Genomic DNA, 23,062 nt, shown 5'->3' on the forward strand with positions numbered 1-23,062 from the left:
AAATTGCACTTGCGTTTTGCTAACAAAAATATTGATAGATCATTTATGTATTTTTATAATAATATTATATTATGAACTCTAGTCTAATTCCCTTTCCCAGTTTGCTAATGTCTTGTTGTCGTTGTCGCATTCGATGTGGGCGATATTCCTTCGCTGATTTCTTGTCTCGCGTCAAGTAGTCGCTACCCTCGCTAACCTAATACAGTAAAATATGTCCCTTGTGAATGAAAACCTATATTTGTACGTAAAAAATAATTCAATTCAGATTATGTGCGGTAAAATTTACGGTTGATTGCTAAACTAATTTATAACTTATAGTTTATGATTGATGATTTATGATTGATATCATATATTTTTTTCGTCTAAAATAAATGTAGTAGTTGACACTTTCACATTAATTAAGAAAATATGATAAATGAAAGAGAGAATATCAATTTTACCAAATTATTCTTTTTTTTGTTATTGGTGTATTTGTATTATCATTAATCTAATGTGAAAGAAATAGTAAAGTAAGAGTATTAATTAAAGAGTACAATTGGAAAATAAAAATAAAAAATGTATTGAAAATTAAAAGTGATATTTATTTTGGGACAAATAATATTTACAAATGTGACATTTATTTTGGGACTGAGCGAGTAATTCATAGCGGCCGATGAATAAGCTAATTAAAATGTTTGGTAAAATTAACGGTTTAACTAACTAATAAATGTAAAAGGACATGAAAAGACATTTATTAATTAATAATTAAATATATATTTAAAATAATTAAAATCTATAAAGGTACTAATAGAAGAAAAAATAATAACATATAAGCTATAAGCTAAAACGCTATTTAAAATAGCGCCTGAAAAATAAGTTATAAGCTACTAAAATAAGCTATAAGCTCGTGATGAAAATACTGTTATCAAACAATTTTTTTTATTATACGAGCTTATAAGTTATAAGCTATAAGCTCAAAATATGGTTTGACAAACAAAGCTTTAATTGTCTAGCATTTAAATAGTTTGAGGACACTTTTGAATATAATTTTAAATCTTAATTTGGATGTGTAATGATGCGAGTTTAAATGGAGCTTAAAGAGGCTAATCGAAAACACATTAGTATCTAATAATACTTAGATAAAATGGTAAGATGTCGTCTATTTAATTAGGGTTATGCTTTGGATTGATGGAACATAACAGAGCAGAATGAAATATATCATAGCGGAATAGATTATGGATTACACTCCATTGTTTGGTTATTTTATATAAAATATCTCATTCTATCACATATACTCGAAATTGAATGGAATAACAAATGGGGAATTAGATGGAATGGGATGGAATGGATTCCATCGTGTTTCATTCCATCCATTATTTGCAAATCCAAACAGTGGAATTTCATTAGTTACCACTTCATTTCATTCCATTTCATCTCATACCACTAATCTAAACATAGCCTATAAGTCATGAGTATTGACTTATGATTCTTACAATGAGTTAATATCCAGCTCTATGCATCATCGAGGTCATCCTTGTGAAATGACATGTTTTCATTTAGAAGCATGGTTATGAGTTATAGCGTCTTAAAAGTATCTAATGTACTAATTAATCTCACAGTCTTCCAATAACTAGATAATGCAACGAAGCTTGACATGTCTTGTTGAATTCAATTAGAAACAAGAGAAATCATACCGCTCATTCATGGTCCTCGTAGAGTGAATGTTGTTTTCAAATAACGTTGGTTGTTTGTTGACTTTTATTCTATTATTTGTTTTGATTTTACAATAGAGCTAGATAATAACCTTTTAAATTGTGAGTGTTTTGGTCGTCGATTCGATCAGGTCAATCACATTATGACTTTTGCATGAGTCACCTCGACACATGATGATAATGGATAATTATGTTAGATATGAGATTTCTTATTACACATAAATATACAAATAGAGCTACCAAAACGGGCTACCCAGTCCTTAACGAGCCAGTCCTGGCGAGTCTTGAACTTTATTGGATTGGGTCAAAATTAACATGTTATTATATAAGGGGTTTCACACCCTTAATGGCGAATAGTTACCCTTTTAAAACCCAAAATTGTCCTTCTCAAATCTGGTAGTATACTTCTATACGCACCCAAAGTATACCACATCCATTTCCAAGTGAGTCACCCTCTCCATTTTATCAAAAATTAGTCAGGAAGTGCATCTCAATGGAAAAGTGGGCTTGTCTGTGCACTTCCGTAATAACATCTGACATATTTTGAACTCATGGTAGTGTGTTTATTTCACAACTCAATGAATAATTCGGAAGTATACTCCCGTAATAACCCTCAGGTAGTAAGTTCGTTATAAATTTGACATTTTAAAGAAACTTTATATTTTAGGTCATTTATACTAAGTATACATAATTTTTATTCAATTAAACCATACACACAAGTAATTTAATTAAAATGTCATATATTAATTCAACTAAAACCCATTATGAAACATCATTGTTGACAAATTAGAAACCATTATACAAATATTGTCAAAATACGAGTAAAAGTGAGTTGTTGGATATATCTGACCCCTAGTTCCTTCTCTGCCTTCTGTACTACAAGGAATTTTGTGCCTCCGATAAAATGATCTCTATAGTGGCTCTCATAAAAGTTCCTTTCTGTAAGTTTCCTTTCTCTATACTCGATCGCGCAATAATCATAATACGCTGACATGCAAGTGACACATCAATAACATGATCTGCCCTAGCTCGCTCCTCGTTTAATATCTCTTGATGAGCTGACCTATATGAATATCATTGAGCACATGGTGTTGTGTAAGGATGTGAAGCTTTGAAATACCATGGGATGAAACTGAATGCACCACTCCATGACTGGGGAGATTGACCACTTCGTGTTTCTTCCTCTGGTACTGGATGATTATAAAAAGTCATCAAACATCACATCAACATCTCCACACACAATAGTGGTAGGAGGAGACACAATGGCCTCTTGGAATATCCTTTAGAAACCCTAATTGGAACATTACTCGCTCAGGAAGATTTGAATAAATCAAGCGTGACCCACAAGCCAATTATCCGAAGTAGAAGGCTATTTCATCCAAGGGATGCATCTGACAATGATCGTCGTGTGCTGAGTAGCATATATCATCCCTTGCAATACGGTCAAGAAGCACTCAAAAAAATCTGATCGTCTGATTCCATCTCAGTAGGACGAAGGTGCAAGCATGTGGCCAAGCCTCATTGTATTCATCCTCATATGACCATCCAGAGATGCGTAGAATATGAGAGATGATCCATGCTTGAAAATGGTTTAGATAAAATATTAGTAACGGTGTAACACAAGTATTATGAAATATTAGTAATATTAAAGGTACAAATATATTACCATAAATAGCGTGTTAATTGATGTCATCAGTATAGTCTTTTAAAGACATGTTTCACCCTAACTTCAAGTATATGTAAATCAAACAAACAACCTCCCAATTGTACTCATGAATCCGCTCGACGTCGATGAAGTATCTAAGGTAAACGACATTGACATAATAAGCATTTTTGTCCAAAATTATACGGTGTCAACATGAGGTATGACCCCAATGCACATGCTCTATGATCAATAACCTATGCATCATCACCATCATCCTCCACTGTCCCAGCCAGGTGGTATCAGTACAACTTATCCAAAGATGCAAATCTAGCATGACACCCTCTGGTGTCATCAATCTCCTTTTGGGCATACCTTTGTTCAACTCCCAAGCATTACACCATCATGTCTAATGCATCAAATCTAGTGATTATGGTTTAATCATCTTCCCCTTATTGGTAGATGTAGTAGAGGTGACACATTATCAAGTGTGATGTACATCTCACCCATCGAAAGTTGAAAATATTACATCTCTGAGTATCATTTCTCCGAAAAAGTTAACATCATAACATAGTTAATAATAGTATAATCAATCATGCATAAATCTTGCAGTCCATATAGCTGCATGACATCATGAAACCATTGTTCTTCAGGTTGCATCAATATCAACATGGGCTAGTGGGGCTTTTGAGGTAGCAGTAGGTGACGCATGCCTCCAAGAAGATGAAGTCAGAGACACTTGAACTCCGGAAGTGGACGTTTCCAAATCAAACGAACTGAAACTAACTGGTGGTTGCGACTCGCGAGGCTCTAGCTATCCCTACCAGTATATGTATATTAGGCCACTCTACTTTGCCTTAGTTTGGTTGTTAGCCATTTTAGCTATAATAAACCAAAAAATTATATTATAATCAAAGAACTCAAACTCAGATGACAAACATGCAAAATCAAACAACCTCAGGTTGCAGACAAAATACGGAAATGCACTTTCGTAACTTAAGAAAATCAAATTCAGAAGAAAAAAAATACATAAGTGCACTTCGGTAAAACGTGAAACACTAAAATGGAACAAACGACATAAACCCAACATGCCCTATGCTCTAAACATAAAAAAATATCAATGGCCTAAATAAACTACGTATTATGAGTGTAATAACATCCTAATGAACCTTAAAAAACATATTTAAGTAATGCATGCATCACAAATAAAAAAGAAGAAGAAGGAAATGGACAAACTTACCCAAAGAAAGTAGTGAAATCTCTTGAATTGAATGAAGTGGAGTACAAATTGAGAAAGCTATTGGATTAGACACAATGAAGTATAAGTTGTGAGAAAGGTTGATAATTATGGGAATGGTGCTTCGCATGAGCTCTATTTTGTTGATTGAGAGTAAGTTCTGATGGAAATAAGTAATGAGGGAGGTCTGAGGCGATAATATAACTAAAAGCGCGTATGGAGATACACTTTCGTAGTTTTTACGCAGATAAACTTTGATACTAATCTATGGAAAAAATGAGGGTGAATTATTTACAAAGTGTTGTGGTGTGAACTTTTGGTGCTTATGAAAATGCATCTACGTATTTGAGAGGCATTTATGATTTTTTTCATAGAGGTGTGTGAGCACCAATAAGAATGCATTAAGAAATCCAAAAAAAAAAACTTATCGAGGCAGAAGGTTACTTCTCCCATCCTAGGTGGTGGAAAAGCACCTTATAGAAATCCGAAAAACGCCCCTACGAAGCTGAAAGCATTTATGGATGCACCAATTTCATACCAAATACATGTGTAAATAAGTCACACCTCTCTTTTTACCAAAAATTAGTCCAGAGACACACTTTTGTATTCATCATATATGCACCTTATCTATTCCTAACTAAGACACCTTCATTTTGACATAATTTTGTCCATATATGCATCTTTATATTGCAATATGGATATACACTTCCGTATTCATCTTAGGCATTAAATTTTGACATATTTTTATAAATGCGCCGATGTAATAGGCCATGGGGAGCATATCAAGTGAAAACATTTTATAATGAGAGATGAGAGGAATAAATATCAACCATTGGATTCATCAAGAGAGAGAAATTAATAGCCACATTAATGTATTAACATTCTCTCTCTTGATGAATTCAATGGTTAATATTTATTCCTCTCATCTCTCATTATAAAATACTCTCACTTGATATGCCCCCATAGACCATGTATTATAATATATATATATATATATATATATATATATATATATATATATATATATATATATATATATATATATATATATATATATATATAGGGGACGACTCAGGTGAGAACACTTGGTTATTATGAGAAATGAGAACAATGAATAACGACCATTAAATTTTGATTTTGTTGATTTTAATGGACTAGATTGGTTTTCATTTCTATGATCCTTAATATTTATTTTAAATCAAATTAGAAATAAAAACCAATCTAGTCCATTAAAATCAACAAAATCAAAATTTAATGGTCGTGATTCATTGTTCTCATTTCTCATAATAACCAAGTGTTCTCACTTGAGTCGTCCCCTATATATATATATATATATATATATATATATATATATATATATATATATATATATATATATATATATATATATATATATATATATATATATATATATATATATATATATATATATATATATTTAAATTAAACCATACACGTGTCTAATAAGATGAAGATGTCATATATAAATGAATCATTCCTGAATTCATAATACAATCAAAATAAATTGTGAACGATAATATTATCTATAATACAAATATTAATATGTCAGACTCCCTTGTTTCTTTGTTGCCTCCTGTACTGTAATGACGTCCGTGCCTTAGTAAAAATGACATCTACAATGACTCTCCCATAAGTCCTTTATGAAAATTCTCTGTCTATATCTCGCCCGCACAAGATCCATAATTCGAAGACATGTAGGTAACAAATCAACGACATAATCTGTCATAACTTACTTCTCCTCTAATATCTCCTGATGAGCTAGCCTAAGTGAATATATCTATGCATCTAGTGTCATATAAGAATGTGACATTTGTAATACATCTAAACGTATTCGTATGCACAACTTCATTTGCTAGGAGCTACGATACCCCGTGCTTCATTCGATACTAGATAATTAAGAAACTAGTATATATATCTACATCTATGTGAGCCATAGTGGAAGGAGCATGACAAAGATCTCTCTTGGAACAACATGCAATATTCGAACCAGCCAATAATTCATCCAGAAATACATTTTCGTATTCCAAATGTGGTTTTAGTTTTTCACAAGGGTGTGGAAAAAGTAACCCGTCGATGCATATGATTGAAGCCCAACAGCATTTTTTATCACCGACCAGCCCAGCCCCAAAAAAAAAACCATTCGAAATTCACTCAATCGTCATCCGCAATTCCAAGCATTGGGGATTCTCTTCTTTCTTCTAACCGGAACCCCTTCCCTCTCTGATCCAAAGAGAGTTGCGAATTAAATGAACTAACAAAGAAACCATAGATTAACCCCTTCCCTATCTGAATCGTCTCATAAATCTCCATCGCTGAATAAGAGAATGAAGGGTTCATCAGAACGAAAGTACATGCAAGAGTTTCTCCTATACGCCGCAAGCGCCGCGTTGAGTTGTTTGGTAATATTCACAGGTCTCCATTACTTAGACCCCAACCGTGAATCTTCCAAGAAAGCTCTCGAACACAAGAAAGCCATTGCGAGACGTCTAGGTCGTCCCCTCATTCACACAGATCAATATGAGGTACCAAAATGCGCACTTCTTTGATGGATTAGGGTTTCTTGTTCTTGTTGTTGTTAGGGTAATAGATTTCTATTGTGTACAGGATATAATAGCAGGCGATGTTATAAATCCTGACCACATTGATGTAGAGTTTGACTCCATTGGGGGACTGGAATCTATTAAAGAAACTTTGTTTGAGCTTGTTATTCTACCCTTAAAACGCCCTGAGTTGTTTTCGCATGGCAAGCTCCTTGGACCATTAAAGGGGGTTCTGTTGTATGGACCTCCCGGCACTGGGAAAACCATGCTTGCCAAAGCTATTGCCAGGGAGTCCGGAGCGGTTTTTATTAATGTGAGGATATCCAACCTCATGAGCAAATGGTTCGGAGATGCCTCAAAGCTTGGTAAGTTTGTTGGATTATTGTGAATTGTTCTTTAGTTCTTTAATGCACCATGAAATGGTAGTATGCAAAATAACATCCCTAAAATTTATGATGCTTTCTCTGCGTCGGTCTAAAAGCATTGCATTCCTTCTGGTGTAACCAAAACCTATAATTCATTCTGCATTGGTAAGATATGATTAGATCAGCTCCAACACAGTTGTTATTATTTTGTTTAAAAGGAAATTTTAGTTTAGCACAAACTATACTGCTGTAGTCTTGAGTTTAAAATGTAGGAGAACCAAATTTCCCTTGAAATTTGTTTACTGAATTACCTTGAATGGACAGCGTGATGCAATGTTTGGAACTCTAGAAAAGAATTGAGACGATAGACCACTTTATTGAAGAATTAGAATAGGAGAGAAAACTCTCCTCTGAGTCTTATCGACTACGAACGACAGAGCCAATGCTTTATTTAGTAATTACATTAACTTACCAACAAATCAGAATTATTTTCCTCTCCCCTTGTGTCCTAATTATACATCCTAACTCCTTTAGCTTACCAATAAACCTATTTAATCCTAATTAGTAATTACTCTAACTTCTTTTTTTTCTATATCTTCACAAAATCAACCTTGGCCTTAAGATTGTAATATAAAAGCTTTAACATAACAAGCACTTTTGTCCTGAACCTGTAACCTATTGCCATAAGAAAATAAGAGAATGGCCACATCTGTTCCATTTGCTTGGACCGATCCAATATGTCCTAAAACAAAGGTTAGTTGATAGGACCTTCCCTCTTCTCCTTGTTCACCAATCTTGTTACTATGACTTATTTTGACTTGGTCCATTAGGTAAAAGAAACTGATCCATTGTATAGAAACCCCGCTCTCGTTCCATGTAGTTGTTCTTCATCAAAATCAAATATTTCCTTTAAGAGATATGCTTTACTGTTACTGGCAGGCACCCATGGGCCATGTTAGCTGTTGGAAGTGGTCCGGTAACTGCCAGGGTCCAATGGGTTACATGTGACATGGTGTAAGTTGGATTTTCATGACTGCCATGCATAACAGTTCCCAAGACAGCAAAAAACTGCTTTGCATAATATGCCATTGTGGGGGGCTTCATCTCTATGCTTGATCACCCTATTACTGAGACACAGCAACAAAATGGAAAATATAAGCCAGCATTCTTAATACATTGTCTAGGGTGGAACTACAAATATTTATGCAGAAAATCGCCAATACGAGTACTTATATCGTACATGCAAGATTGTTCTGATCATGTATTATGATAGTACGTAGGGCAATTAGCCTCTAAAGAGAATGAAGATATTTGAAGAAGTAATAGTAGGTTAAAACCTTATATTATATTAGTATCCCTTAATTTGAAGATAAGTGATCTTGGACCAAATTTTTTTTGCCATGTTTTATTAGTCGAAAAAGTGTTAACTTTCTTTGATGTGGTTGTTGAAAATAGTCTTTGTCGTCAATGTCATGTAGTTGGCTAGTTGTTGTACCCGTCTTTTGTTTCAATGTATAAGTATCAAGCCACTTCTTTCTATAAGGTTGCAAATCCTATATTGAAGTGTTTATCTGACAGATATTCTGTGTCAATTTCAACATGATGAATCTTATTGACTTCTTGCTTCTATGAATGAACTTTTAAGAACATCTAAAAAAATGATGATACTTCGTGTAATCTTCTGAGTTTTCAATCTCTAGTGAATTTGCAATGTATTATTAATGTTCATCAATGTTGTGAAATAGCCGCAATGGCGTAGCGGAATTTGGATTGGACAAACCACTATTGTTCTGCAATATGCTATTTAGTACAAAATATTGTCAAATAGTTGTAGTGGTGCTATATCACTATTGCATTGCAGAATTTTAGCAATCCGCTGTTGAAACAACTGATGCTTATAAAGTTATCCCCAAAATCATGCATATGTTTAAAAGATTCACAGCAATTTTTAATTTTTAATGTCATACTACAAATCTATATTTCAGTATTAGCCTTGTTTTAATTCTTTGACCAATATTGCAGGTATATTGTTCCATATTTATGAGTTTATTTTCTTGTATTTTTGTGTTGTATTGTATGCATGTCCCATGCCAATATTATTATTATTAACTTTTTCTGCTATAAAACCGGCTACTTTTTGTTTGATGTGCTTCAAAGTTATACTGCGGAGTGTGGATGTTATTTTAAATTAACATATCCATACTATTGAGTGCTTTTAAACCATTGTCTCAGTTTGTTTGATGGATAAGGCCATCTGGTCATCTAATGGCAGCTTGCTGTTCTCAGATTGATGATAGTGACCTTGTATTGGGAAAATGAGTTTATTGCACGAGGGTCCCTTCAAAATAGCAGGGAAACTTTTTAGCTGCTAAGAAGTGAAATCAGTCAGTAATACACTATTTTCTGAAAGAAGTGATTATGAGAAGTGGTTTCAAGTAAGGTTAAAATGGTACAATTAATTCCAGTTATAGAATGAGTATAAGGGTTTTCATCCTTCTGTATTCCTCGTTGAGGAGTGTATCTGTAAAGTGCTGGCCACCCCCTGTTGATTCACTAATTGTTATAAATTAGCAAAATCTGTGAGGCTTGAAGTTGTTCTTCCGCTCATAGGCGAAATTCTTCATTAGGATATTTAATGAGGGCATCTTGGCTTATGTAACTATACTTCATTTAGAATTGTTTCTAACTTTTTATGCAATCGATTTGCTTTATGTTTGTTGTTTTAAATGCGGTTCTTTGTTTTGGTCTATCATTAATAAGTTGCTGTTCTTCTGCAGTGGTTGCTGTATTTAGTTTGGCTTATAAGCTTCAGCCTGCCATCATATTCATTGATGAAGTAGACAGTTTTTTGGGTCAGCGTCGTCAATCAGATCACGAGGCTTTGTTAAACATGAAAACTGAGTTCATGGCTCTATGGGATGGATTCACTACCAACCGTAAGTTTTATAGCAGTTGTCTTGTAGTTTTTGTTTAATGTATAAACTTTCTTTACAACTGACAATTTTGATGCAGATTTTGTTAATAATGACATCTACTTAATATTTTTTTTCTGTTGTTTTTTCTATAGAGAATGCCCGAATTATGGTACTTGCGGCAACTAATCGTCCTTCGGAACTTGATGAAGCAATACTTCGGCGCTTTCCTCAATCCTTTGAAATTGGACTTCCTGACCAGAAGGAAAGGGCTGATATATTGAAAATCATCTTAAAGGGTGAGAGGATTGAAGATAACATAGACCTCGATTATATAGCTAGCTTATGCGAGGGTTACACTGGTTCAGATCTATTTGATCTTTGTCAGAAGGCCGCCTATTTTCCTATTAGAGAACTCCTGGAATATGAGAAGAAAGGGAAACAATCTCCTGTGAGTATATCTGTCAATCTCTTTCACTCTCTTCTATGCTATAGTTTTGCATTCTCAATAATATGCTGTTCTCTTTCACGCTCTTCTCTGCTATAATTTTACATTCTCAAAATAGTGAATATGTTTTGTACGGGCTACCTCGGCTGGAAAGCGTTTCAATTTCTGCTATGTGAAGAGAGAAAAATAAGTCAATTTGAGTGTGTCTGTTTTATTTGAAGATGAAACTAAACTACTCTCCACCCAAATAACATGTATGTTATAAATGACTAGTCACTGATTGCAATTACTTTAATGTTAGAGATCAGTTGCCGCAAGTACCATAATTCGGGCATTCTCTATAGAAAAAACAACAGAAAAAACAAGAGCTGGAGATCTACTTAATATTTTTTTTTCTGTTGTTTCTTGTTTATTCTTGTTAACTAATTGGCCTTCTCAGTGCCTTTTTCATATCATTAGTCCTGGAGATGAAAATTACTGAGCAGTTTTTTTCCTTCGTGTTTTAGGCACCTAGACGATTGTCACAGGTAGATTTGGAAAAGGCCCTCTCCACTACCCGGACGATGGTTGCTGCAAACGAATACGATGGATTGAACCAACAGTCATCATCAAGACGGACATTTCCTGTTGATTCAGGTGATTATCAAGCTGCAATCAATGAATTATATAAAGTTATAATTTCTCGTATGATTAGCCAACCAGATTCCCAGGATCCTTAAAATTTTGAATTTCTCTTTTGAGCATTCTTCTACAGCTCTATTAAGTTATAATTACTACAGACGTAGCTTACTTAGTTATACTAGTTCTAGATAATGTATTATTTATAATATGATATACAATTTTTATTTTAGTGCCAAGATTGGCTATTGCATATTGCATTTTGTTATGTGTGGTTCCATTTATATTTTTGCTGTTACACCGAACTTGTAATATTGTATCACTCAAGGTCAAGGATAGAGCTGAATCAGACATTCCATTTTGCTCTGTTAAAGATTTGTGATGGAGAAAAAAAAAACTATAATCTGGAAATAATTTTAAAGAACACTTACTTTCGGTCCTTGTTGGTGCGCTTCATTTCAAAGAACACTTAATTTGAATACTACCCAAAGTTCATCTCCATTGCTGTATTATATGATTTAATCCTTGAGTGATATAATTGGATCTAACACTGAAATGTCCAATAACTTTAACAGAGTAGCTAAGATTCACCAAGACAATGCAGTTATCAAGTTGCCAACATTCATCAATGATTGAGATGTGGGGGAAATAACTGGCGTTGGAGTGGGTGTGTCATGGTCACTCCCTTCACTCTTTATGTTTGGGTAATTTGAGTTTTTTGCACACATATTGTATTAAACAATTGTATAATTGATGTGTACATAAATGTATACAAGTACCGATACTTTTATCTGAAATTATTTCGTGAATTCTAGTTTTTCAATATAAAGGTAAGAAGAAATCTTAATTACAACTATGAGTAAGATTGGAAAATAATGATGAGTTATAGTGTTTTTAAAACATGAGGACCAATCCCACCGTTTACTAGCGAGGATCCCGTTTAAAGCCAGAGTTCTGCTCTGAATGGACTGACCTAACACAAGGATTGTTAACACTTAGTAGGATTCGAATTTAGGACTTTGAGAGGAGCACACTCTAAAGATTCAAGCCTCCATCACTAGACTAATTTTTGGGGGTTAAAAAACATCAATTATTTTAAAATTAAATTTAAATATTAAAACTACATGAACATTTAAATAAAATAAAATGGGTATAAATTGACTAACTTTTGGGGGTTAAAAAACATCAATTATTTTAAAATTATATTTAAATATTAAAACTACAGGAACATTTAAATAAAATGGGTATAAATTGTCTTGTAACTTGTAAGCATGGAATTCTCTAACTTGTTTGTCAATAGAATTTAATGACAAAATATTAGTATTTATTAGTGCATAATTTAACTTGTTTTCCATGGTTCCTCTTCCACATTCTCTATTCTCTTTCTTATCTACAATCTCTTTGCTAATGGGTTGTTAACCAGCTTACAATCTCTTTGCTAATGGGTTGTTAAGGAGAAGAATAAAGAAGAGCAATTTCTCATTGGCAATATGGGGGGCGTCTATGCAAATTTGAAAATACTTTTCGGTGAATTCAGAGATACGTCTTCGGACGCACCCATGTATTTCCAAACTAAACTTTTGCAAAAAAAAATGAGATTTGGTGCGTTTAGGGATGTATCATTAAATTTTTTTAGAATTTTGCCAAAGACCTTGAGGGAAATATAAAGGTGCAAAGAAAAATTGTCTAAACAAATAATAGATATGGGCAATTGAAATAGATTACATAATTAAATTTCGCAAAGGCATCAACATTGAGGAAATTTCTCATTTGACCCATATAGGATAAAAAACATATTTGAAAACTCCGAAATATCTTTTGAATATACATATCCGAAGGCACATTTTTCACATTTTAAGATGTTTCAAATATTTTCTAAATAAAAATGTTTCAGATATGTATATCCGAAAACACCCTAAACCAGTTTCGGATATGTACATGCGAAATGTGCTTTGTGTTTTTTTTTTTGAAAAAAAACTACAAAATTACATTGTTATAATCGTAATAACTAAATTTAATACCTTTTTATCCGAAAAAATGTAATGGAAATAAAAAGTACGTAGACTAAAATAAAATATCAAAATATAGTAATCGTTATTCTAATAAGTACAAAATGTAGAAATATTACAACACCAAAAACAAGTCATAAAATATAGGCTACTACTACTGAGTATGCCTAATCCTAACCCCTGCAACCTCCACTGCCTCCTATACATCGTCGCACTAGACGTCTCACTGATCATCCTCTGCACTATGGCAACCGCCTCTGCACCGCTCTCCTGAATGATCCCTCTGTCCAATGCCTCATGTTCAATCAATTGTATTCGCTGACATATCGGTAGGAGATCAGTGGCATAGTCATCCTCGGCCTGCTGATTCTCCAAGAGCTCCTTATGAGATGTCCTAGGTGAACGCCCTGGAGCATCAAATGTCATGATAGGATATTCCACTTGATAAAACCATGTCACATATCCATCTACACAATGACAACTCTGGAGATACTCCTCTAGCATCAAATGATGCTCCCAATCCTGAAAGATGGCAGTGAGATCTCAACGGGTAATAGTGTCGGGAGCACCCACAAATGGAGACCAATGTATTATCCGTACGCGTCCAAACTGTCTGATGCACCGCTCCGACAAATATTCGACCATGGTGTTGGTCCCACATGCCAACCATCCAGAATATAACGACATGTGATCGAAGGGGACAACCTCCTAATAATCACGGAAAGGCGTTCAGTTATGTCATAGTGAGCAGTACAATCGAGGTATACCTGATATGATCCCACTTTCTGATTCCCCTTTTGGAGGACGTATCGTGCAACCCTAGGCATGGCGTCAGTGTACAGCGGAACATAATCATAGGCATGAATGTAGTGGAAGTAAGAGATGATACAACTCTGAAACACAATTATGAAAATATTTTAGTACAATTTAACAAATAACATATTAAAATGTTATATAATTAAAAAGAAAAGTACCGTCAGGAGTGTGCAAGAGTCAGTCAACTGTCTAGTCCTCCAGTTGCATGCTTCATTCAACTTCTAGTATAGGTATACCATAATGACGGCTAGGGGTGTACATGGGTTGGGTCAACCCACAAAATCCGGTCAAACCCACCAAAAAAAATCCACAAAAGTGGGTTGGGTCGGGTAATTGGGTGGATATGGGTTTCAAAACTAAAAAACCCATTTAAAAAATTGGATTTCGGGTAAAACCCAACCCAAACTCAAAAGACCCATTGACCCACTAATCAAATATTTATTATTACAATTTTAATAATTTTGATGAATATTAACTTAGAAATTGTAATTTTAGTCTCTAAACATTTACTATTTTAATGAACCATGACACTAACTAATTTTGAATGTTTCATTTTTTGGATATTTTAATGCTAATACAATTTTATCTCATGCAACTTGAATTTGTTGCTAGTATTTTATAATAATTTTTATTAGTTGATATTATTATTTATTATTATGGAATGCTAAAAGATAGTGAAAATAAATTATCTAATTTTTTTAAGAAGATACAAATTTTGAGTAATTTTTATGAAAAAAAATATGATAACTCATCATTTAGTTCTTTAATGTTAATAAACAAAAAAAATTATTTGGACAACCCACTATCCAACCCAACCCAACCCGAAAAATAGTGGATTTGCCCAAACCGGCCCATTAATGTAACTGGTGGTTAATTTACATCACCCAAACCGGAGTGTCTAATATGGGTTGGACATTGGGTTTGGCCAAACCCAATCCAAACCGGCCCATGTACACCCCTAATGACGGCCCCCAGTTCCACTTGTAAACTGTACTCAAATCCATAACGTACCGGAGGTATGTCACGTCCATGTAGGTTGCACTTTTGTCCACAAAGAGGAACTTGCCAACCAAGAACATGAACCAACACCGCAAAGCACAAGCTCGGTGGTACTCAACAAAAACCACATCCCCTTCATCTTCGGCCTCAGGTGCCGCCACCAAGTGGTTCTCATAAAGCTCGTTCATGCTGGAGAACCGAACATGCGCCATATTCGTTGTTTTGCACTCATAATCGGCCATATATGCGTCCATACCAAAATAAACCACCATCCACTCGATGACCTCAACCCTCTGTATCCAAAAATGATCCAATAACCTCCCTCAGATAGGCAGGTGGAGTAGACAGACAACGTCATAGAGGTTGATCATCAACTCCCCAACAGGAAAGTGGAAAGATGACGTCTCTTTGTGCCACCTCTCGACAAATGTCCCCCTGCATGTCGTGGCTTATGGTAACATATCTGGTACATCATTAAACCGCTGAGCTTGTAGTTTAAAGAGATCAAATATTTTTCGCGAATGATTCACGGATTTTATGGGCATTCATTCTTGTCACAAAAAAAATGTTAGTTGTTATTGGAACCTTAATAAACTGTTTAAATTAAAAAGTGCAATAAAAAAACAACCTCGCCATCCCAAATATGTCGAACAACATGGTCGTGATAGTATATAAAGACGGACGTGTCTCAAGGCCCTCCTAGGTAGCTGCCCTCCTATGCATCATGAACATCATTCTGAGCATCCTCGTCGTGCTCAGGGTGAACCTCCTCTTAAAGTACCTCACTGTGCTCGGGTACCTTCTCCTGAGTAACCTCACGAGAGGAAGACGCCCGAGACAGGCGACTCCTCGGTGCATATGAGGATTATGTAGGCACCTCCTCCATGTGGATTCGACCCCGTCCCCGAGTCGGTCCTTGATGTGCGGCTCTCTCGCTCCGAGCCGAGGCTGTCGGGGTTGGCCTCCCCCCTCTTAGTCGATCGGTCAGTGCCTGGTTTTTAGCCATTTTCCTGAAAAAATGCCACTGGTTAATAACATTTACAGTTAGAGTATGGAACAAATTTGAAAATAAAAAAAAAACAACTCAAAGCACATTTCGCAAATGCATATCTGAAACTGGTAAGAGGGGATTTTGGATATGCACTTCTGAAATAACTTGCGAACAACCGTTTTTGATAAACTTCCATTTCTTGCCCTAACTCATCCAAAATCCAATTTTTTTATATCTAAACACCAACATTGAACTATAATAAGATCAACCTACACATTGTCCTAAAATCTAACAACCATAAATTCTAACTTTGAGCTTGAGGTAAGAGTATTGAAAACTTACAAAGTGGTTGAGCTTTGAGTTGAAGTTGGAATGCTTAAATGGAGGTCGTGGACTGTGAATCTTCAATAGAATTTTCGGTAAAATTTGATTTTTGTTGCTGTACGGAGTATTTGGTGTTTGAACAGAATGCAAAAAGTGAGGGTGTCTGTTTGCGTTTTTTGAAAAAAAACACAACTTATTTTGGATATGCATCTCCGAAGGCACCATTTTAAAAAAAAAAGTGACTTCGCATATGCATATCCGAAATCACTCTTTTTTGTGTGAAATATGGCAACTTCGGATGTGCATATGCGAAGTCACATTTTTTAAAAAAATTGTGTCTTCGAAGATGCATATCTAACATATATGGATATTTTAGAATTTTTATCAAGGGTCTGTGAAGAAACATATGAGTGCAATAAAAATTTTCCATTGACACTCAGAACAATTAAATGACAATAAACTCAGGTGAAGTCTAGTGTGTACCACCTATCAAGTGCTTCACGAGTGAGTCATTTAAATTTAATCATTCGATTATAACAATGGACAAGATTTGCTAAATTTTAAAATGAGAGCATGTACATCTGGTCACACATTATCATAAATAATCTAGTTAAATATTACTGACTCGGCAAATGTTTCACATCATCTTTCACCCTTTATTCCTTTTCAAAATTAAACTTTAAGGGTTTCATGTTTGTTCTCCGTCGTCTAGCTTTTCTGCCATTTTGTTTTGTCGTATAAATAATCTTCATCTTCTTTGATTGAAATTTCTGATTAGTTTTCCCCTTTCCTTTTTCTCTTCAGGATTATTATAGATTCTGAAGTATCTTGCTTCCCTACCTTTATTTCTTTCTTAATCCTTGACATTTCTCAATTAAATTCGAACGCATCTTTTATCTTTCTTTCTGCTCCCATATTAAATTTGTCCATGCCTTTGACAATATGTTGCAAAGGATTGTTATTGGTGTGTTTAGGATAGGGTTTCACTGTTTTTGACAAAATGATGCAGCAAATTGTTAATAATATATTTTGCATTTAGTTCGTAGAAAACATGATTCATTTAAACACGTTTAATATATCTATGAGTTTGTGTGTGTTGCTATTGTTTCTTGCTTGCTTGGGGGCTAATATTTTTATCAGTTTTGTGAAGATTATATTTGTTGTTTTGCCTGCTTGGCTTTTGAGATCTCTGTTGTTGTTTTGCTTTCAAGCAACTATACTAAGTTTGTAGCCATGTATATGATAACATGATCAGAATCATTTAACTTAGTCTATGGGTTGTTTATTGTTGCAGGGAAGTGTAATTGGACCTATTTGGTTGATCCGGAAGGTAATTGGACCTATTTGAATGAACTATCGAAAGTACTACAATGACAGAGGAGATGGACAAATTGACATTTTATTAGGGCTACTAGTTAAGTATTGATATTAATAAATGATTTCCTATATTACTGAGATGATATTAAACCGAATTAAATATTGAACGATGTCATAAAATAACAAATTTGCAATACCCCCTTGTATTCCAACAAATCAACAAATATTGTTTTTAAAAGATGACAATTGAAAACAATACTAATAAGAGAGGAATAAAGACATCATTTTTTGTTGAAACATTATCATTCACAATGCCAAAAATACTTCATGCTAGACAAAACATAAACAACCTCCAGTTCAAGGCTGCACAAGCTCTTTTGAAGCCCAATAACGTACATACCACCCTAAAGCAGAAAATTTTGTAGTCATGTAGAAATATTATGCAATTGAACAGTCAAATTCCCCTCACACAATGAACTTAAATTCAGAGACTACCCAATCAAACTATTGAACAAAAGTTTAAGGAACCTTACACACTTCAATATGCTCTATAATTTCACCATATATCAGTTGATATTTTCCAACTTTAGCACTTGCATTTCATTGCGAATTTAAATTTTCAAGCTAAATAGTAGTGGTCTGATACAAAACCTTTAACCTCTAAAATTTAAAAGCCACTCTCATCTAAACTAATGTACTACACCTCTTCAACCTTGTGACAATCCACTATCCAAAACTACAACTTAAGTCCCAATCAACAATACAAATAACAGAGGAAACACTGCCACCGAGAAAAACTTTTAAATTATCAAGTTCTCCCCAATTAGAATTTTTAAGAATTTCCTCATAAAAAATTTCTAACTAACTCCAAACAATTCAAAGGGTTTAAAAACCATTGGATTATAGAAAACTATTTTCTGGATTCTAATTTAATAATGAACTTTTTTAGATTTAAAGTTCATGGTATTTTTTTAAGTGAAAGAGGTGAAAAATATCAAATTCAATCATAGAAACGATGATTTAAAACCAATAGTGTTCAGCATCTATAGTAACATTAAGGAATATAATTGGGAATAAATATAGGATTTGATTTACTAAGTAGAGTTGAAGACACTGGAATGAAAAGATGAATGAAGAAAAAGTGTTATAGTTGAAGAGCTTATTTGGGCGGTGATGTTTGGCATTGTTGGTGTCCAAGCGGCGGCGATAATAAATGCAGAATTTTGATGAGAATAGAATGAAAAGATAAAAGAATCAATTGTGTCTGCGAATTTGATCATGGTCACAACTTTAATTTTAACAACTCTAAACTCTTCTTTGGAGTTGTGAATTGGAAGAGAAAGGGAAAAGGTAATTGAAAAAGTGTGTGCGTGTCTGTTCAGTTTTTTAGTTTCATTAACATTCCAATCCCTTATTGGAATTGCGTGAAAGAAGGGGGAAAGAAAAAACTCAAAGAGACAGAGAGGTGAATTAATTGTGTGCAGTAGTTTCTTCGTGTTCTATATATTTTTATGATGAATTTAAACCGTTCATCTAATCTCACGGTGCAAATAATTGATTCACCGGTGAGGGACTTAATTGAGCACTCACCCTAGAATCCACCATAAACTCAAATCAATGAGAAAAAAATAGATAAGAAATCTGAATCATGATCAATCCATATGGTAAAAAAAACATCCATACCTAGATGAAAATCACCTAGAATGTAAAAAAGAACCTAAAAGATTGTGTCATCTGATATGAGAATCGAAGATTGAGAATATGAGTTTTTTTTAGTCTCCAATCGTTCTTATCAAAATTAAGATTTTTGTTGTTGTTAGTAGGTGGTGACACAATAACTCAAGGATTTATATTTACATTTTAATAAAAAAGAAATGTAAATGACATATAAAAGGGAGTTGCATAGATGACAATGTCCACGTAAGTTAACAAAAAAAATTCACACATCAACATTTTTTAAATTAAAAAACAAAAAAATCAAAATTATTTAAAAATAAAATAGGAGATTAATTTTTGAAAAAGATTAAAATAACAAACTAAAACGGTAATTTAATATTAAATTTAATTAACGCATTCTAAAAATTATTTCACCACTCTCGTGAAAAATAAAAAATATCTTTAGAATCCAAAAATGCATCTCTGAATGCACATCAAACACATTCTTTATGAATTAGACTCTAAGAATGTGTTTGAATGAGGTAATTGAAAATTTTAAAGGAATTTAAAATTCAAAGCAATTTAAATGATTCAATTGAAATTCATTCATTTTTTATAAACTTTAAAAATTTTGGACCAAATTAAAAAATTGAAAAGTAGGGAACAATTTGTAATTTTTTAAAATTTGAAGGACCAAATTGTAAATTTTAAAAATTATTAAGGACCAATTTGCATTTTGTTGAAATTTTTTGGGGTCAATTTTGTAATTTTGGAAAATATAAAGACCAATTTGTGAATTTTGAAAAAATAATAGTAACAAACACATTCTATGGAGTATGAGAGGAATTTCAAATTCTTTGGTTTTTTTTGTCATTTCAAAATGATTAAATTTAACTTAGATAAAATATTTTATAAATTTCCATCATTTTAACAATTCTTCATTTTTTTATCCAAACAATAAATTTTGTGCAAATCATTTTAAATTTCCTCAAAATATTACATTACCTCGTTAAAATGCTCCGTCCAAACACACTCTAAGGCCATGTAAAAAAATACGGATATACGTCTCCGTATAATTTATGAAGATTCATCTCCAAACACTGTTTTAATCAAAAGAGCGCCATACCCTTTTTTCTTCCCCATCTCTCAAAATACTCTCTCAAACTCTCAACATCTCAAGTTTCAAATTCTTTCAACTCGTATTCTCTCAAACTCATTTAAGTCACTTCAAAGCTTTTTCCATCAACATCAAATCCATCAAAGAGCTCACTCAACATCAAACTAAACTCACATTGGGTATGTGTTTTTATTTTTCTAAACTTGTTTGATTTTTATATACATTTGTAGAAATTGAGCATAAGGTTATGTAATATATAGTTTAGAAATAATATTTAAATGAGCAATGTGTTTGCTAGGTAGTTAAATGATCAATGCATTATTTGGATGTTGGCATGAACTGTATTTTCGCCATGAATATTCTTCTGAGTTGCAAAAACTTATAGAGATGCATCTCCAAAATTTTCTAGCGTTATAATTTCCAGAATTCATAGATGTATCCCCATAATTTATCACCCTGCATTTTTTTTGCTTCACCTCATTATGTTTCATATGTATAATGTTTGTGTGGTTTACTTTTATGCATTATATGGCTAATAATCAAGATAGATTGAGGCACGACAAAGTTGCACGACATTCATCAGTTATGAGGGATATAGCTCGATCATCATCGGCATTTTTCGTTTCTAGCCTGATTGATGTAGATGCGTCAACTTCTAGGGCTCTTGCATCTTCGTCTCTGTCTTCCCATATGATACATGTGTCACCTACTCTGGCACCCAAGGCATCAGAGGCACCCGATGGATTTGGAGATGACACGTCAAACTTGTCGTTGTTGCCCCTTTACTTTGCATTTGCTTATTTCGCATTATTGTTTATTTCGCATTGGCATTTCCGAAATATACACTGATAGTAAGGTAAGATTTCTTGGGTCCATATTATTCTAAAAAGTTTATAAATATGATCTCTAAGGTGTGTTTGGATGAGGTAATTAGAAATTTTAAAGGAATTTAAAATTCAAAGCAATTCAAATGATTCAATTTAAATCTATTCATTTTAAATTATTTTGTTCGGATGAAGTATTAAGGTAATTCATTGTTAGATTTTTGGGGTCATTTTTTATAAAATATAATTTTTTGGACCAAATTAAAAAATTGAAAAGTAGGGACCAAATTGCAATTTTCCAAAATTTGAAGGACCAAATTGTAAATATTAAAAATTATTAAGGATCAATTTGCAATTTTTTGAAAATTTTTAGGGTCAATTTTATAATTTTGGAAAATATGAGGACCAATTTGTAAAATTTGAAGAAATAATAATAACAAATAAATTCTATGAACATGAGAGAAATTTCAAATTCTTTGGTTTTTGGTGTCATTTCAAAATGATTAAATTTAGGTTTTTTCTTCACCCACCTCCTAACCTTCTTGCCCACCCCTGGTGAATTTACCACAATACCCCTTGTTTCGGAAGTTCATTTCTGAAACGGTACTTTTTTTTGGAAAAAAGGTGTTTTCGGAAATGAACTTCCGAAAACGTGTTTTTTTTAATATAAAATATTGATTTTGGAGATGCATCTCCGAAATAAAGTCACTTTTCAGAAAATGTGGTGTTTCGGAAGTTCATCTCCGAGCGCACCCCCCTTGGAGGAATTCGGAAATGCACTTCCGAAAATAGGTCTGGACAGAAGAAAATGAACAATTCGCTTTATTTAATCGGGTGAAAATTACAACGATAATATTACATAAAATTAAAGTTACATATTGTTAAACACGGGTAGGTGGGGATGAGAGAGTGGTGGGGAGAAAAAAAGGCTTCCAAATTTCAAAAGGTTTATTTATTATTTTAATAAAAATACGTACAACTGAAAGTAACAAATGACGGAGGAGGTGTAACCGGAGCCGAAACATATGACGGAGGAGGTGGATGTCCGAAGGAAGAAGACCCGGAGGTACGTCCACCGCGAGACAAAGGAGCCAATCAATGTAAGCTATAATTTATCATTATCATCAGGGGACGTCATTACAAAAAATTGGAAAAAAAATCTTATTATTTTTAATCTTGATTTTTTAGAAATGACGTCCCCAGATGATAATCATAAACTATAGCTTACATTGATTGGCTACTTTGTCTCGTGGTGGACGTATCTCCAGTTCTACTTCCTCCAGACATCCACCTCATCCGTCATATGTTCCGACCCCGGTTACCACTTCCAAAAACTAACATGATAAATCCAATACAAATACACTGTGCGATACAATCCGAAATCAGAACAAAACAAAACAAAAACATGTTATTCTGCCCGACGAGCGTTACAAAATACACATCAAACAAAAAAAAACACGTTATTCTTCCCGACGAGCGAACTCCTCCGAATGAAGATAATTATACCAATCCTCATCCCACTCAGTCTCAGAACC

General features: G+C 33.7%; 1 protein-coding gene across 2 annotated transcripts; it reads left to right on the top strand.

Annotated features, from left to right (window-relative positions):
* The first annotated feature begins 6,722 nt into the window (after positions 1-6,722).
* LOC131661266 (uncharacterized) lies at positions 6,723-12,271 on the top strand. Of its 2 annotated transcripts, XM_058930736.1 has the most exons (6): positions 6,725-7,113; positions 7,196-7,496; positions 10,274-10,432; positions 10,564-10,859; positions 11,363-11,492; positions 12,050-12,271. In XM_058930736.1, exons 1-6 carry the CDS (start codon positions 6,916-6,918, stop codon positions 12,052-12,054), a joined length of 1,089 nt encoding a protein of 362 aa, XP_058786719.1. In that variant the 5' UTR covers positions 6,725-6,915; the 3' UTR covers positions 12,055-12,271. The 2 variants fall into 2 exon arrangements, with proteins under 2 accessions (XP_058786718.1, XP_058786719.1); XM_058930735.1 differs by lacking the exon at positions 12,050-12,271 and having other exon boundaries at positions 6,723-7,113; positions 11,363-12,000.
* Positions 12,272-23,062: the final 10,791 nt, after the last annotated feature.

The sequence above is a fragment of the Vicia villosa genome, linkage group LG3 (genome assembly GCF_029867415.1).
Source record: "Vicia villosa cultivar HV-30 ecotype Madison, WI linkage group LG3, Vvil1.0, whole genome shotgun sequence".
NCBI lineage: Eukaryota > Viridiplantae > Streptophyta > Magnoliopsida > Fabales > Fabaceae > Vicia > Vicia villosa.

Excerpts from the sequence above, each read along its gene's own strand:
- LOC131661266 (XM_058930735.1), top strand. The coding sequence starts at position 6,916 with ATGAAGGGTTCATCAGAACGAAAGTACATGCAAGAGTTTCTCCTATAC. Across the intron at positions 10,433-10,563 it reads GGATGGATTCACTACCAACC|AGAATGCCCGAATTATGGTA; the intron begins GTAAGTTTTATA and ends TTTTTTCTATAG. Across the intron at positions 10,860-11,362 it reads AGAAAGGGAAACAATCTCCT|GCACCTAGACGATTGTCACA; the intron begins GTGAGTATATCT and ends TTCGTGTTTTAG.